Raw genomic sequence first — 18712 nt, 5'->3', positions numbered from 1 at the left:
GCAGTGAAGCATGACTTGAATTCAAGCAAGAGTTTTCGCAGTGCTGTCTGGTTTTCTGGTGTGAGATTAGAGTTAATATTGATATTGTTTAGAGACGTATCGGCGGCCTCCACTGCGTCGGACGAGAAGCAGATGGGAACGGTTCCTAATTCATCTGCAAACGCTAACGAAGTGCAACGAAAAAGGTGTCGGTGTTCGTTGCTGAAATTTGTAACGAGCAGTTGAGATCGGCCATCACGTAGCTGTATGATACTCCTAGCCACACAAACACCTCGAGTCAGCAGGTGTTCAAAATTACTTTCTGCAATTGCTTCACCATTTCGCAATCCACAGCATGTGACGTCGACAATAACACTGGCTCTTGGAGGAAGCGTTATACTTTCAGCAGAAACACGAAGAACGTCGGCACATTGTTGGTCGTCCTGCTTGTCGATTGCTCGGTCGGCTGAGAAGGTGATGCGATTCTCTTGAATTTCAATGACAGCCTCATACTCCTGCAGGAAGTCAACACCAAGAATAACGTCGTGTGAAAATTCACGGAGCACAAGGAAACTTCCTACGAAAGTATAACCGCAGACCCGAACTCTACTCGTGCAGGTTCCAAGCGGAGAGACGGTGTGGCCACCAGCCGTTCGAATCACGGAGCCATGCCAGGGCGTGATTACCTTTTTTAGTAGTCTGGTAATTTTACCGCTTAGTATCGAATAGTCAGCCCCGGTATTAACTAAAGCACCTACTGCATAGCCGTCTATCAGCACCGGTATATCCAGAGAAAGCCGCACATATCGCTCAGTCGAATCTACACCCTTTACTGTTAGCGTCGATCGGAGGTCTTCAGCACGTCGACTGCCAGCGACCTCGCCTCCAAGGGTCACTTGCGTTAGTTTTCCCGGCGGGGACTGGGGGACCGTGCGCCAGCATGGCGCTGTGGCGAAGATGAAAAGCGCCTCGGCGACGGTGAGCGCGGCTGCCGTCCAGAAGGCGGTGGCATGCGCTGTTGAGCCAGGTAGTCCTCAATGTCCCGGGGTCGCTGGCCATACCAAGGAGGCGCTGAATATACTGAAAAGCCGCGCAGCCCGAGGCGGCGGTATGGACAATGGCGGTACAAATGGTCCGCTTCACCGCAGTGGAAGCACAAAAGTCGGCGATCAGGAGTGCGCCAAACATCAGATTTCCGAGGCGAAGCACGTCTGTCGTCAACGTAGTGTGCTGGTTGTTCCGCAAGATGCACAGGGCTGGCGTAAACGAGGGGTGTGGGCGTGAGTGTGTTCTCGTAGTACCGTAGAGGCTGCGCCGACTGAAGTGAAACCGTAGGAGGTGCTTGAACAAACAGCGGGGAAGAGGAAGCTGGGCGCTTCAAGGCTTCCGCATAGGTCGCACGGTGGTAGTCAGCCGGGGCGGGTGTGGCGTTATCCAGACTCACAGGGTCACGAAGGGCATGATGCAGCTCGTCCTTGACGATGCTTGCATTGAAACTCACCAAAGATGGTGGTGTGGCAGCTTTTTGCAGCTCCTCGCGTACTACAAAGCGGATAAGGTCGCGCAGACACTCGGTGTTGCTCCCAAAAGTCATGAGAACTTGAGCAGTGGACGTGTTCACTTGCCGCTCATACAGGATGGATCGATGCTGAAGCATCTTTTCCATTGTGACGGCTTCGGACAAAAACTTAGCAACCGTGTTTGGAGGGCTCTGTACAAGGCCAGCGAAAAGCTGCTCCTTAACTCCCCACATCAGGTGACGCAACTTCTTTTCTTCTGTCATACTCAGATCAGCCCGTCGGAACAGGCGCGTCATATCTTCCACACAGGTCATGACAGTTTCATTGGGCATCTGGATGCGGGCCTGGATCGCTCGCTCCGCTCGTTCGTGGCGATCAGCACTTCTGTAAGTATCCAACAGCCGGCGGCGGAATTCGGGCCACGATGTCATCTGTTCCTCGTGATTCATGTACCAGGTACGTGCTCCATCCTCCAAATAGAAATACACACGCCGTAGTTTGGCCGCGTCGTTCCAGTCGTTCAAAGCAGCCACGCGTTCGAAGTCGACCAACCAGTCCTCGACGTCTTCCAGCTCGGTGCCATGAAACGGTGTCGAAACCTGTGGACTTTTGAGGGTGTACCGAGTCACCGGGGGGTTTTCCGTACCTGTTAAAGTGGTTTGAATGGACGTGTTCATCATACTGGGGTGAACTGTAGGGTCAGCTTCAGGTGGCAATCCCCTGATCCGGCGGCTTGTCCGATGAACGGGAGTGTTGACTCGCACTCGGCTTGTGGTTCCGCTTCCAGGAGGGGTCTGAAACATCCGTGAGGGGCCTACCCAGCACCTCCACCAATTGTCACGTCGCTCCAGGGGGTGTTGACAAGGTTTATTGACGTCTGAGCAACAGGGCTCTAACCAAGCGCGTCGGTTGGGCTTGTTTGCCAGAGCAGGGGGGGCCCACGCGCACTTCTTTCTTCTCTGTGGTGTGAGCCTTCACCTTGGCATACGACCCACTACTAGAAGTAGGTGGCAATATGCGCTATAGTTTTACCACGACCTTGTCGGAAATGTTCGTTGTAGAAGTAGAAGGCGCTGAAAAATGTTCGCTGTATCTGGACTCAGTTTAAAAGGGTAGCATAGAATAATCGTAAGTGCACCGAAATAGATATATGATTGTTATAACCAATAGATCGTTATATCTGAGATCGTTATAAGTGGGTTGCACTGTAGTGGCGAACATAGAGTTTTCTAAATATACACTATACTCTCGATGTCGAAGTTGATGCCACGGATGAACTTGTCAAACCTTTGAATAGCCCATGTTGTTGCCAAAGCCACTTTTTCGGTCTGGCTGTAATGCTGTTCAGTCTCAGTCAGTGACCTCGAACCGAATGCGACTGGGCAGCGCTCTCCCGAGGGTCGCACCTGTAGCAAGACTGCACCAAGTTCGAATGAGCTGGCGTCTGCAGACACTGTACTGGCGTATGACGGATGGTACTTTGCCATGTACCTGTGTGATGTCAAGAGTTTTCCAATTTTCTCGAATGCAGCATTTTGCACATGCTGCCGAACCCAACTTGCGAACTTGGTCAATAAGGCTCTGATGGGTGCTACGACGTCCGAGCTGTGGTAAAAATCTGGCGAGATGATTCACCATTCCCAGCAGTCTTCTAACACCATCAACATCAGTTGGAGCTTCCATAGTTTTGACAGCTTCGATCTTGCTTGGATCTGGGCTTTTGCCCTCTGCTGAGATGACAACTCTGAGGAAAGAGACCTCAGATACCCCAAAACGACATTTGTCCTGGTTCAGTGTGATGCTTGTTTTTGCAAGGCGGGACAGCACGTTGCTCAGTCTTGCATCATGCTTGGCGGGTGCGTCGAAAAACCAGGATGTTATCGATCATATTGGCGACTCCACCTTGGCCTTCCGAAGTTCTTGACATCTGTTTTTGCAAGTATTTGGGCACAGAGATAATGCCAAATGGGAGCCATCAGAAGCAGTAGCGGCCATATGGGGAAATGAACATCGTGAGCTCTTCGGAATCAGAGGAGAGCTTAACCTAGTGGAAGCTTGCAGTCGCATCAAGCTTTGAAAAAACTGTTGCGTCACCAAGGAGGCCAAGGACTTGCTCCACAGTTGGTAGAATATAAAGTTGACAGAGGACGATTTTGTTCAATTTTGTCAAGTCAACGCACAGCCGGTAAGAACCATCGTCTTTCCGTACGACGACGAGTCTGGAGCGCCATGGTGTAGGCTTGTCGACCCTGAGAATGACACCGGCGGTTTCCAATTTGCCAAGCTCACGGAAGACAACCTCGAGCAATGGGGTAGAGATCCCGTTGTTCGGTGAGGCATGCGCCCGCAGAATTCATCTGTGGACGGCTCGTGGGCGTGCTCTGCTTGCAGCTGCTGTGTAGTAGGCTTAGCTCCAAAACGACAGGAGGTGGGCTTGTCCGCTTTTGCGGCGTCGGGGATGAGCTCACGCAAGTTCTCTGTGCGGTTCTGGGAATACTTTTCTTTATCGACGTTCTCGGATTGACGGGCCTCAGTCCATGCCTTTTTGAGCGTCAGCTTCCCATTTTAGCACAGCTGGTTTGAGAGGTGGAATTCACGGAGGCCGACGACGAGCCGGTCACGTACGAGCCTTTCCTCGACAGCAGCTGAGTGATAGTTACAGTGCTTCACCATCCTACACAGCTTTGCATAGTATGTATCCACGCTTTCGTCCGGAAGCTGAACCCGTCGGTGAAACCGTGACGGCTCGTAGAGCTCGTTGGTCAGGCGCACGAAATTCTCAGTGAAGTGAGCGGCAACAACTTGGTATGAGGCAAGCGACAGGGCGTTGAGCGAAAAAATCTCGAGGAGTGGGCGAGCGTCCAGGCCCATGCAGTACAGTAGCGAGTGTACCAGCACATCTTTCGACTCTTTTGTGAACCCTGAAACCACTGCTTAGTCTTCATAGCGGTGGAGCCATGTTGCCGAATTCGCGAAGTCGAACGGAGCCGGTGGCTGGAGATAGACGACGTACAGTTACGGCAGTTGGGGCGGCTCGCTTCTTTCGTTGAGGGGCATCGTGTTGTCATTTAGTCATGGCGAGGCCTAGGGCTGGGGGCATTGTTCGTTCGCTACCACACTTCTGACACCATGTCTCGTGATTGGTGCCGCAAAGGGGCACGGGCACGCAAAAACCGACGCACACAAGCTGGCGCCCTGCACAAAACTAGGAAGAAACCACCTTTATTGAGACTGACATATTTAGACATACACAAAAGGTACAGGGGGCTCCACGCTCTGATGGCAGCCTAATCAAAGCACTAAAAGGTGGCGACCTCTACAGGAAGCTGAGCTTTTAAGCTTGCCCTACAACTTGACCCCACTGGACCAGGGAGAAGGTGGAAGACCATGCTTTTTAGCACTATGGAGGCTTAGTTAAGAGTCTGGCTAATTGGTTGTCACTCTACTTGAATTGTCTTTTACAGCTCAAAATACATCTCAGACAACAAAGAAGCACGCACGTACAGCACTGCTTATTTCTCTCTATTCCTCTTTCTCTCTGCAAGCATGAACTCACAGAAACGTATATGCACACAAATTATTAAACACTGTCATGCTACAAGTGGAAATATTTTATTATACTCATGTTCTATCTCATCCGCTTCTATAAGTAGCCGCTGCTTATGTGATTGGCAGCTAGCCTACTTGAATTACAATTAGAAGGAGATGCTCTCTGGCTTCGTGATGTCATGTAACAAGCAAGCAATTTTGAAGCAATTTTGTGGCACAGAGAAAATTTTAAATGTCGAAGATGCAATGGCCAACAATATGCCGCATCGAAAATAGTTTATTTTCTTATTTTTTATGCGGTCTAGTATAAGTGATCATTAGTTTTTCGATACATTATGCAGTTTGTACCCAAAAAATGAAAGCTTGTGCGCAGCGGTAACCCTTGATGGACGAAGAGCCTTGTTCGTATGAGGCGGAAACTTAAAAAGGAGAGAGCTAGGCATATCCGTCATCCAACAAGTGCTAACACAGAAAAGATTACCGAGCTGCACGTTACGCTAGGAAATAGCATCAAAAAAGCAAAGGAGCATTTCCAAAACGCCAGACTAACCAACTTTCTTCTTTCATCCCCTGATAAGTTCTGGCGATACTAGTCACCGAAAAAAAAAAATCGGTGCCTCGTCTATCAGTCGGTGATGCAATACTCGATGACAAACTTGAAGTAGCTCAAATACTTAACACATATTTTTGTTCTGTCTTCACTCAAGATAATGCCAGTGTTCCAAAAGTTTCACTTGTCGAAGAAATACCGCCTATTGACGATTTGCTCATTAGTGAGGAGGGGGTCCGGACGTTGCTTCTTAATTTAGATACCAAAAAATCTCCTGGTACTGATGAAATACCAAATGCTTTCCTTGTGCGATATGCTGAATGGTGAGCCAAGTATTTAACTTTGCTATATCATAAATCGCTTGTTTGTGCACAACTTCCGTATGACTGAAGGTTTTCTAAAATTGTCTCCATACCAAAATCAGCAGACCACTCATTACCTTCGTCATACAGGCCTATATCAATTTTATGTAATTTAGTGAAGCTGCTTGAACATAATATATTCAAGCACATATCAGCCTTTGTTGAGAGCAATACAGTCGAACCCCTCTACTACGAACACCGCTTCAACAAAATTCCCGCTACAACGAAAAATTCACGGTTCCCCGTCAGCAGCCCATAGAAGTCAATGCATAAATATTGTCGCCACAATGAACACTTTTTCTTCTGCCGTCCCGCTTCACCGAAATTACACGATGCGATTCCAGGCTCAGATATTTATTGCTATACAGTAAACCCAATCTTTGACATATTGATGCATTTTCAGAATCTGAAATTACGTTGAGGAAGTCTAAAACACGCGTTGACACCACCAAAAACCACTGCTGTTCAGCAAGCATGGGCACTGCCATTGCTTGATAGCGATGGCAAGGAGACTACCCAGCTTTTGTCACTGGCAATATAACAGTGGTAATATAACAGCAATGGTAATATAACAATAGCAATATTAATAATAATTGCACGCTTCAAAAACAGTGTTCCGACTATCAGCATACAAGGCAAATTATAATACACACAAGCCTGAATATATGCAAGAAGGCTTGATACTAATGAAAAATTACACAGTAAAACCTCGTTATAACAAAACAATTGTAGTTCCCCTTGAAATTCCCATAGAGGTCCATTAATTTAAAACCTCATTTTAACAAAGTGAAAATTTCCTCACAAAGAATATAAGAAACCATTCTTTGTCTGCAATGAGCATTTTGGTATATGTCAATTCAATATCTTGGAGCACGTGACGGTTTACGTCTCATCACGGCTGCGGTAGTTCAAAACTCGCGCCTTGCGCTCCCCGGGAGCCGCCTGCGGCCTCCTAACACGTGTGTGGGAGCGAGTCTCCCTGCCTTCTCTTTTCTCAGAAACTAAGGAACTTGCTCGCACAGCAACTCCGCAAGCGTGCGTGTCAGCTAGCCTCCCCGCTTCTGTAGAACTCGTTCACCTGCCCGCGCATCTGACCTCCTTCTCCCCTTCAGCTCCACGTCGGGGCCTCACACGCCGCTGGGGTGGCGGAGATCGTGCAGTTTGTCTTTGTCGTTCGCTGTGGAAGAGCAACACTACCTCTATCAGTTTCTGGCTATTAGGACAACAGCAGCGGCAAACATAAGCGAAAAAGTATAACAATCAAAAAGAAGTCGGCAATGTTGAAAGCCGTCGAGTCTGGGGTCAAGAAAAAAAACTAGTCGAAGATTTCAGCGATGTTGCTTGGTATCAGGGGCAACCAGGCCCAGACGTCGTGGGGTGCTCTCCTTGACGGCAGCATTGTGCCTCACTGCAACACTTTCTGCATGTACGTTGGTGCCGATGCTGATGCGGCGACAACCAAAGAATTGTCAGATGCAGAAATTGTGCCCGCGATGATGGCCGTGTACGACGACAGTGACGAATGAGTCGCCACCCCAAAACCTTATGTTGGCGAACTTGACGTATCACCCCAAAGCCTTATGTTGGCGAACTTGACGTACCAACAGCCATGCAAGCACTGGATGCGACAGACCTGCTGTGCTGCTTCTTTGGTGCTTACGATGATGGCAAGAATAGACTCAAAAAAGCTGCTGCAGCTGAAAAAGCAGCTGTCCGCATTAGGAAGAGTCGGCAAAAGTTCATTATGGACTGTGCTAGCTGGTGTGCCGAATTTGGCGGAAATAAAATGCATTGTTCTTAGTTATTTTGCTATTTTTTTGCCTTCGGACGGCAGCTTTTTTCTGCGCCGCGGTCTGTTGTGATTTTCGTTGGTGTCTACATTCTTTCTTGCTAGTTAATTGTCAATAGAAATGAATATTGGCTATAACAAACCTAATGTTTATAACGCAGTAACTACAACTTCCCCTTAAATTTTGTTATAACAAGGTTTTACAGTAGGCCCACCCAAACTTGGATATGATCAGTAGTTCTATATTGTATTTGCACAGTTGGAATTCCACATCCTCTTATTAGATGTGAAGCAGCTTTTTGACTAGCCTGCTTAACACTGTCCCTCCATCCGCACCGCTTCCCTCGCCGCAGAAGTTGGAGTGGTGCAAAGTAGCTCATGCCCTCCTACCAGTGCACGGTGATGTCTCTCTCCTTCACCTGCTGCGTGTCAGCTCTCTCTTGCTTTACCCACCACTTGCAACGCTCGAGCCCACTCCTCACGTGGGCATTATCTAACTTATGCCACCTCTCTCCATCTGTCGTCAAGAAGAAGCCGCAATTCGGGAGGTGCGCATGCTGCAAGCGCCTCGGGAATTTCGCAGCGCTGACAATTTAGACAGTGCGCTGCTGCTTGCCACGCGATCAAACTGGTGGGCAGGACACCGTCGCGGCATGCTTCCCACTAGTGCGCACGTACCTTTTCAGGCTGTCACTAGTAATGTGAAAGTTAGTGAAACCGATCGCGCTCGCGAATGACGATGCCAACATCGACGAGACGCGAGCCAAGGAAGCGAAATGCCAGCGTCAGCAGTGGAATACTAGCGACACCGATGAGGTGCGAGTTAAGAACACCGATCACGTTTGAAAATACAGACGGCACGCAGGTAACACCGACGAGGTGTGAGCCAAGAAAGCCGAGCGCAAGCGTTTTCGATTCGTCCCACCTACTGTCTCCAAGTTTCAAACAAACGTTTACTGAAGTAAACGCTACGCCGAGTTTCGCTTCAAACCGTTCTTTCAGCGCCCGCGTTGACGCCTGTTTCAACCGGGTGAACTCCGTGCAGACCGCTGCTCTTCGCATTCCATCAGCATTCCCTTCGGGGAGATGTCCATACTTTTATTAACAGAAGCGACCAAAAAGAAAAGAAAAAGATCCGCAGGCTCACCGAGTGAGCGGAACGGCGGTTGCCTGGGTGTCAAAGTAATTTTGCACTGGCGTGCCTCCGGCCACTAGCCCACTGCGCGTGTTCCGCATGAAACTTGTGATCGCGTCCTCGTCAAGTGCGCATTAAGTTTTATGTCGTAAAAAAGCATCATCGTTGTCACGTTTGTTATCTCGTCCGCAATTTCAAAAGCTTTTTGGCTTTCTAACGCGAGCGTTCACCTTAACAATTTGCTGTCAATACACACCAGACTTGCACAAGCTTGGTGGACTTTTGTGCCACTGGTTTCCTGGCCGACAACCTAAATATCGTATTACGTGCGCTACTCTTGAGTAAATGCTTGAGTGCAATCTTTCTGACGCTGACTCTTCATGTTGTCTTTACAAACTTCTCGCGACACGCTGAACCGTAGGTTAAACATAATTACGGTTGGTGCTTTTCGGTGGCGGTTATGTCGCAGGCAATCAAAATTACAGTTTTGTACGGAATCGATTCTTTTCGAGGGCTCTAATTAAAGGGGGAGCTAGGATGGCGCTTGTAACACTCAGATGGTGGCACTGTTCAGTGCACAAAATTTCGGTCGTGATAATGAACATAATCTAGGTGGCCTGAAATGTAATCTGCGAATTTCCGAGATAGAGCTTTCTTTTCGTACTTTTTACTTATCGCATTCATTTTGAGTGCAACACGGGTCTTTCAATGTTAATTTTTTGAAATTAGAATGCACACCACGTCGCATGCGTGGATTCTCGGACACACGGGACTGCATGCTCAACAGGTTTTGTGCTAGTGTAGCATATAAACAGGTTGTTTCGGCTGTAGTGTGGATATCCGTGACTTCAAGAACATATGCGATATCAGTGGTTTATGCTAAAGTTGGAAATAAATTTTTTTGAAATTTTACTTAACATGGCACACCCCAAACTTGGAGCTGAATTTTATAGAAAAATGGAGTGTCTATTATGAGAGTAAATATGACATCATTGGGAAAGAAAGAAACTGGATGTCACGGCTGTAACTCGTATCATTTGAGATACAATCTACGAGACAGAAACTGATGGAAACCTTGCATGTGTTGCATGCTGAAACCTATACTATAGGAAATATTACTATTTGTTAGGCCTCATTGTAAACAAGGCTTCCGCATGAAATCTCTGTTCACAATGTTTGCTTCCTTCATCATCATACCGTGGGTATATATTTATATAAATGCAAGAAGTAAATTTTTTACAAGTTGATTGATATGTGGGATTTAACGTCCCAAAACCACCATATGATTGAGAGACGCTGTAGTGGAGAGCTCCGAAAATTTCGACCACCTGGAATTCTTTAACGTGCACCCAAATCTGAGCACACGGGCCTACGACATTTCTGCCTCCATCAGAAATGCAGTCGCTGCAGCCGGGATTTGATCCCGCGACCTGCGGGTCAGCAGCCAAGCACCTTAGCCACTAGACTATTGCGGCGGGGCAAATTATTATTTTTTTTTAGAAGTTCATTTTTCTTTGATAAACTCACAAAATTATTTAGAACAGCTAAAGAAAGTAATTTGTAGTAATTGTGAAGTAAATGAGAAGAAAGTGGAGGAAAAGATAGGTTGCCGCCAGCAGGGATTGAACCTCGGAATAACACGTCTGATGCTCTACAAACTCGGCAAAAACGGGGGTCATTCTCTCTTTATGTGCACTTATATGTGGGAAGTCAGCGTCGCTACTAGCCATGACGGGAGTGTGGAGAAAGCTTTTACTGTATTGCCTGTTGGTGTCAAGTAGCACACAATCTTATTACGAGCTGGCGGCTGACCAATAATCCCTTGCATGCTATCTTCAGGCATCGAGTCTACCAGAACAAGACCTTCACTGTGAAGAAATAAAAGAAGGGGAATTTTTCAAGGGATGACATATTTTGAGGTAAACCTACAAGATGGTGCATATAGGGAAACACAGAGAGGCAATCTAGACACAGCATTTTTCAATTTCTACAAGAAGCAAAATCCAGTGGAACTAAACCTTTCCGAAATAATTAGGCTTGCTCACCTGTGCTTGGTCCAATCTGTTCTTGGCGTCTGCTGCCGCCGGATGGTGCAGGCTGTTTACAGCAAAAAGGTCTTCTTCTTCCGTAGAAGGCGATTTGGCAACCATCAAGGCTGGCTTCAAAGAACCCGGGTTCTGCTCCGCATGTGTCACCTGCATTTTTGTTGTACAAGGCTCTTTGAAACAGGCCTTTTTTACGTATCATTGAAAGGAATATGCCCCAACTATAGTAAATGCCCAATTCACTAAGCACTGCGAAATCGGTCCAAAAAACGAATTAGCTTGTGTGGACAATTTATATAGCTTTCAATGCCTGCAATAAACTTATCAGAAACTTTGGAGCTTGTGCAGGGTATCAAGAATATGTTTGGTACCAGCTACATGCCAACCACATATTACAAATTTGCATCTTTTGCCGTTCAGGCCACCAAATTAAAGAAAAAAATTATATTTCTTGAAGTAGCATTCTGAAACAACAGTGCAGAACACATAGGCAAGTGCCCTCTGTGACTTGTGTGCCTGTGGGCAAATTTTGTCTGCAATGCATTTTCATTGTCGCCTATTCCAAACCGTGCAGTAAGCCTGAAACCACATCAGGCCATATGCTACCACACAGTTAGCCTGTGGTTGAATCCACTAAGTTCTCTATAAATACACTAGAGGGAACTCTGGTACTAGTGTCTGCAGGAGATACAACGTACAGCGCTTCGGCAAGCATGGGAATGATGAGTAGTACACGAATTTGCCGAATCTTCATACATTTGGCTTCATTTAACTTCACGTGGCTTGAAGCTGCTTTCTCACAAAACAAAAATCAGCAAATGTTCAGCAGTTGCACTTCACCACCTTAAGCTTTTAGGCTCACTGATTCAAATCAGGTCCGGAATTTCCGAACGGTCCATTTTTACATTCGAAACAAAACCAAAACACAGCAATGAACATAACCACAGGCGTGTTCGAAGCTCACAAATATAATGAAGACTAGGCATATTCGTGCACTACCCATCAATCCCATGGTCACTGAACAATCGCAGCGCCTCAGTCCCCTTAAGTTTATTTTAGAAAACTCTATGGTTGAATCGTACTGGCGTGTTAGTCACCTGTCACCATCATGCCTCCATGGATTTCTGGAGCTAATGATATACTGACTCTAGAGGAGAAGCCGGGTTGCGAGAACACTAACCACAAGAACCATGACATTTTTTAAAGATTGGCACGGTTGCGATTACAGTACTATAATGATGCACCTATAATGAACTAAATCTAATATCCTAGTGGCGTGAACAGGACGTTTCGGGCGTGCCATTTGACACATAAAAATTCAGGTGACGTCACTAAAGCTTTTTTTAGCGGCACTGCTACTACCGCCGCGGTTACTGCATGCACTTGTGTGCATTTCACTGCGTCGTTCTGGTGCGGTGTACACAGTTTTAGATAAGTGTCCACTACAGCTATACAGACGCTGCCAGCCGTTGGGAATATGGCTTCCAGGCTGTGTCTGCAGGGCTGCTGCAGTGGCCAACTAAGAGTGTATAATATGCACTTAATTCAATTTAGAGCGTTCATAACATAAATTGTGTCCGCACTATAAGCAGTATAGCACTATAACCAAAAACCCTCTTTCAAAGGCCACAATTGCACAAAACGTGGTGAGCATATGCAGCCTCGCGTGTTCTAGAATCGAAGCATGCAATGTGAGGTGCTCATAGCCTTTTAAATTTCCGAATGTCAAACGAAAATTTGATGCCCAAATACACGTGTTTGCCAATGAAATGACTCACTTTAGACTGCGAACAGATGCGAAGAGAAGGCTATTGTATTAACGAGATAATGTGAGCTTTCTGCAAGCGAGGCTCTAGCGATCCTGGCCATAGAGTTTCCTAATTAACTCTATGGTCTTTGCAGCAGACGGAGGCCCATTTGGGTTATCACCTCATGAAAGTTTGCAGTATGGTAATGACAAGGCTATGCTTGATGTCTCGGTGCCCGCGATCGACAACGCTCAACTCCTCAACAGAGAATTGCATTTGTTTCTGCATAGTGGTGCATGTTGAACACGGTCCCATACAATGACTGAGGTGGCAGCCATTGGCTTCCTTGCGCACTCAGGTGGTTGTCGGCTATTAAAAGCATACAGTAGGATTAAAACGCCGCCACGCCACACATGTAGGCTTTTCATGAGCAATGTTGTATTGGCGCGCTTTTCAGTGGTCACCACATCATCTTCATTTTTCGTCAATGGTTACAAGAAAAGACACTGCCGTAATCGCTCAGAATACGGAATAATTAATCGGCAGATTCCGAGCTGTTGCAGCGGGGCAACTGTACACAAATGAAGCAGTGCAAGTGTACAAGATGGCGACCACCACGTAATATCTGCTAACGATGCATGCTGTCAACATTCTTTTTGGTTTTAAAACCACCTTGTGGCACAGCAAATTAGACAAAAGAAACCCTTTCAGAGTAGTATGGTGCAGTAATTCTGAATTGGTACAGGTTTCCCATCACTGTGAGCTGAAAAAACCACTTTCACATCAAAATGGTTAGCTACATTCTTTGACCCATTTTATGATTTTAAAACATGACTGTGGGTTTTGATGTGTGTGACCTTCTATTTACTTTTTCACTTCACTTTTCTTCACTTTTTCTTGTGCCTCCTAATCTGACTTCACACCCTTTTTTAGAAACAGTATTAATGAGATCTAAAAGACATCAATGCCAAGGAAAGTATAAGGGATGTTATATGAGGTAACAGTAATGTAAATGTGAAGAAGGAAAAGTGAATGAAAAGACTACTTCAAATAACTTCAAATACTTCAAATAATGCATATGATGCTCTACCAACTGAGCCATCATGGCAGCTATCCGCCCATACACATTACGTATTGGGTATATATGTGAATCAAACCTGGGAGCGTCAGTAAGCTCCCTCTGTAGCCTTGATGGCGAGTGTGCAACACTTCTTTTGCCTGTTGGCATCCTGCAGCACGTGATCTTATTATGCATTTTCACATACATTTTGGTTGGAGTTAAAATCATTTCCCAGATCTTATTGCAAGCTGGCAGCTAACCAATAATCCTTCGAATACTACCTTTAGGCATCAAGTCTGTCAGAATGAGACCCTCACTATGAATGAAGGAAAGAAATGTACATTTAAGGACTCGTTTTCTTTGTTAGACAGTATAAATGAAACCTAGCAGACAATCCTGCCAAGGAAAGTATAGGGGATGTTATATGAAATAATTGTAATGTAAATGTGACGAAAGAAAGGTGAACGAAGAAAAAATAACTTGGTGTACACAGGGGCTGAACCTGTAACCTTCGAGCAACGTCTCCGATGCACTACCAATTGAATTACCACAGTGGCTACCCTCCCATCTACCTTTCGAAACTGCCTTGGCAGGTTCGATACCTGCCCACAACAAGTTATATTTTAATTTACTCTTATTTCTTCACATTTACACTACCATTACCTCATATAACATCTATCACCTGAAACTGGGCTTGGTGGCACCGTTCGGAGCATCATGGTAAACTATGTGCTCTTCGTTATACCGGTATGCCTTGGCTTTCACGGGACTGAACGTGCCTCCCTGCTGGATTGCTGTGGTCATTCCGCCACAACGCCGATGTCATCAAGTATCCAACACGTGCAACTTGGGACGATGCTGCTAATGCTACCAGCATGGCAGAAAGAACCCCATCATGATGCGACGCTTCGCACGTCACGTCCGGAGGATCCTTTTGGCGCACCAGCGACATCTGGCACATCAGGGGGACTGCATAAAAGGCCGAACATGTCCCGCGCGCGCTTCACTGGGCTTGGTGGCACCGTTCGGAGCATCATGCTAAACTACGTGCTCTTTGTTATACAGGTTAGTGATAAACGGTCCTTTGTTAAATGTACTGAAACTAGTTACGTTGGACTAGTTGTGCTGCCAAGCCCACAGTACATGTTTTGCTACCTGCAGTGTGTTTGCATGATATTTTTGTTATTGCAACTGAGTGGTGACATAGAACAGAACCCAGGTCCTGACAAAATAGATAAAATACTAAAGGCCATCAATGAACTTAAGACATCTCATACAGCTCTTGAGACGGGTCTTAAAGATGTTCAGCTAAGGCTATCTCAGATTGAAAGTACCCTTACGTCACTAAAGCAATGTCAGGAGAAGATAGAAAAACGTGAAGCAACCGTATCGGCTATGCGCAGTGAGTTCACTGAAATGCACAACAAAATAGAAGAACTAGAAAATAGAAGCCGCCGAAACAATATCATTATTTATGGTCTTAAAGAAACAGAAATCTCTCGCGTCACAGCAACTTGTGACGCGAGAGATATTTTCTGAAATGTTGGGCATCGAAGTGAAATCTGTTGAGCATGTGCACAGGCTCGGTCTTCAGAAGCCTAACCGCGACCGACCGGTTATATTGCGCTTCTATGATTTTACAGAAAAAATGCTGGTATTACGAAACTGTTATAAACTAAAAACTACAGCCATATCTGTATCGAAAGACTATTCTAAGTTTGTTCGTGAAACTCTGAGGAAGCTGCGTCTACACTGAATCGCAGTAACGGAGATAAGGTGACACTAGTTTACGATAAACTTGAAATCAACTGAGAATGCTTCACATGGAATGAGATGAAAAATAAAATGGTAGCTGTGAAACGTGCTCGTACCGATGGTCACAAGAAGGCAAGCACTTCTCAAGCGTGACAGAATACAAAAGTATGGAAACGTGGCTAAACCCTGATATTCACGATTCAGAGATAGTGCCACCAGCATACGCACTGCTTCGTACAGATCGGGATGGCCGTGGTGGGGGTGTGGCCATCGCCATTAAACGGAGCACGTCTTTTCAAAAAGAAAGTGGCATTGCTGGTCATGAAAGTGTGTGGTGTTCAATCCTTATAACGTCCCTGTGTTGATTGGTGGTGCATACCGATTTCAGGGTGCTCCTGATGAATACCTTGTAAAGCTACAGAACTTCACGACTGTGCAGGTGAGCGAACGAAACTAATACTTACTGGTGATTTCAATATACCGGGAATAAACTGGGACACTTTTGCCATCGAAAATACTGCTGTTAAAGGTTCAGATATACTTTTTGACATTAGGTTTAGTTACTCGTTGACACAGCTAGTGATAGAACCGACTCGCATCCACGGGTCTGCATGTTCAGTGCTTGATCTTGCATTTGTGTCTGGCTCATTAACACCACAAATAAGTATTGAAGAGGGAATCTATGATCACAAGCTCATTCTGCTGACATTTCATAGCATGGGCGGCCGCGTATCGCATGCAACGACGTGCATATCAGTTAGATTACTACAGAGCGAATGACGAAAGTGTTGTAGATTTTCTTGAAGCATCACAAGACGATTTCTTTAATATGTCATCGGGTGTCGTGGATCTATGAAACAAACTAAAATCTGGAATCACGCATTGTGAATCAACCTTTATACCTACTAAGCTAAAGAAAACTAAGCGTCAAACGCTGTGGATTATGAGAAACATAATCCACCTAAAAAGAAAAGTACAACAACTCCGCAAACATAAAAAGAAATCCGCTGCGCTCAATGAGCTTTCACGCCACTTAAAAATCGAAATAAAGATGGCAAGAGACTACTTTTTCTCCACTTTCAGTACACCTTCTCTGGGGCAGACATCAAGCACGTAAATACCGTAAAGTACCTGGGGGTCACAATAACATCATCATTAAAGTGGGATGTCCACATTAATCATATTTCTGCACGTGCATTTAAACAACTAGGTTTTTAAGGCGTAAAGTGACCGGAAGTTCCCCTCAAGTTAAACTAACAGTGTACAAGACGCTCATTAGACCCGTCCTGCAATATGCAGCAATAGTTTGGAACCCGCACCAAAAGAACATGATTGATGCATTGGAAAAGATTCAAAACTGGGCTCTTAGGTTTATTTTTTCAAAGTATGCCAGGCAGGAGAGTGTTTCCGCGCTGTGTTTGCAAGCACGTGTCACAACTCTTGCTAGCCGACGACAATTAGCCAGCCTGAAATTTCTTTTTCTTCTTTCAAACAACCTGGTAAATTTAAATAAGGATGATTACCTTAAAGCTACGCACCGTCACTCCAGTAGAACTAACAATGACAAATGCATACGCCCATTCCTGTTATGTTGTAACATGTTGAAGTATTATTTTTTTCCCGCAGCTATAAAATGTGGAATGACTTGCCGAATGACGTTGTCAGTGCACAATCATCTGAATCATTTTCATCGCTGTTGGAAATTCATTTAGAGGCATTGCAATAAATCCTGTGCCATCTTCGCCGAAATAAAGGTTGAAACAGTGTATCGCGCATGTGCTCGCACATTGCTACACGTGCTTAACCGCCTGCATCTGTATATCAATGTTACCGTTGATGTTATCATGCTAAGTAGTTTTTTATTTTTGCTTGTTTATTGCTTTATACTGTTACATCGTTGTTTTTGCAATTTGTTTTGCCTATTTTCCATTTCTTTTCATCTCCGGGATATGAAGTGTTATTTGCTTTGTACGCCCTCTCCTGTATAGGCCTGAAAAGGCCCACAGTATTGAATAAATAAATAAATAAATATAGTACTTCCCTTGGCATTATTGTCTGTTAGATCTCATCAATACAGTGTCTAACAAAAAAAATGAACCCTTAAATTACAATTATTTCATTAATTCATAGCGACGGTCTCATTCTGGCAGACTTGGTACCTTCAGGTATCATACGAGGGATTATTGGTCAGCTGCCAGCTAGTAATAAGATCATTGTGCTATGTGACACCAACAGGCATAATGAGTGTTCCACACTCACAATCATGGCTATAGGTGGCACTGACTGATGCTCCCATGTTTAATTCACATAGAGAGAGAATAAAATGAGGCAGGTATGATTGATTGATATGTGGGGTGTAACGTCCCAAAACCACCATATGATTATGAGAGACGCCGTAGTGGAGGGCTCGGGAAATTTTAACAACTTGGGGTTCTTTAACATGCACTCAAACCTGAGCACACGGGCCTACAACATTTCCGCCTCCATCGGAAATGCAGCCGAGTACCTTAGCCACTAGACCACCGTGGCGGGGCAAAACGAGACAGGTAGGTCAACCAAAAATTGGGGCATAGTTCAATAAGGCCTTCACTGATTTTCTGAGCGAAGACAGATTATGTCGGCTTTTTTTACATACATATACCAAATAAAGTGGATGGATAAAGCCATCACGGTAGCTCAGTTGGTAGAGAATCAGATGAGTTATTCGAAGGTCACATGTTCGGACCCTGCTCATGGCAACTTATCTTTTCATCCACTTTTCTTTTTTCATATTTATACCAATATTACCTCATATAACATCCCCTATACTTTCCTTGGCATTATTGTTTGTAAGATCTTATTATTACTCTGTCTAACAAAGAAAACAAGCCCTTAAATCACACACCCTTTTATAACTTCTGGGCTACCCAGCGATGATGATGTACAGAAAATCGGCACATCTTAACCATTGTAGCTGATTGCTGAAAGTGCATGGCAGCTTGTCAGGACACGATTTGGTTACTGCTGCTCAAAAGCAAGACACGGCCAACCCCGTTTCCACAATTTTTTATGTCTTAAATTAGATTTCAATATTGGCTTCTTGGAATGTGGGAAGTAGGACCAGCACACATGGTTATCTTCAGCCATTAGCCTTAAATCTAAAAACTAATTCTTTTCTTTTGGTGGTTCTGTAAATTTTCACCCGTGACCATACTCTTTAAACAGATTCAAAACACAGGAA

At 45.3% G+C, this 18712-nt stretch overlaps 1 protein-coding gene across 8 annotated transcripts in view; it reads right to left on the bottom strand.

The window, feature by feature from the left end:
* LOC119175608 (uncharacterized) overlaps positions 1–18712 on the bottom strand; it is a 497980-nt gene that overhangs the window by 89924 nt on the left and 389344 nt on the right. For all 8 annotated transcript variants that reach the window (XM_075881644.1, XM_075881647.1, XM_075881652.1 and 5 more), the window contains one exon: positions 10930–11079. In XM_075881644.1, the coding sequence (XP_075737759.1) occupies positions 10930–11079 (150 nt within the window). The remainder of the gene's footprint in view (positions 1–10929; positions 11080–18712) is intronic.

This window comes from Rhipicephalus microplus, chromosome X (assembly GCF_043290135.1).
Source record: "Rhipicephalus microplus isolate Deutch F79 chromosome X, USDA_Rmic, whole genome shotgun sequence".
Lineage (NCBI taxonomy): Eukaryota > Metazoa > Arthropoda > Arachnida > Ixodida > Ixodidae > Rhipicephalus > Rhipicephalus microplus.
Note: the sequence above shows the minus strand (reverse complement) of the source record. Positions and strands in the feature narration are given on the sequence as shown.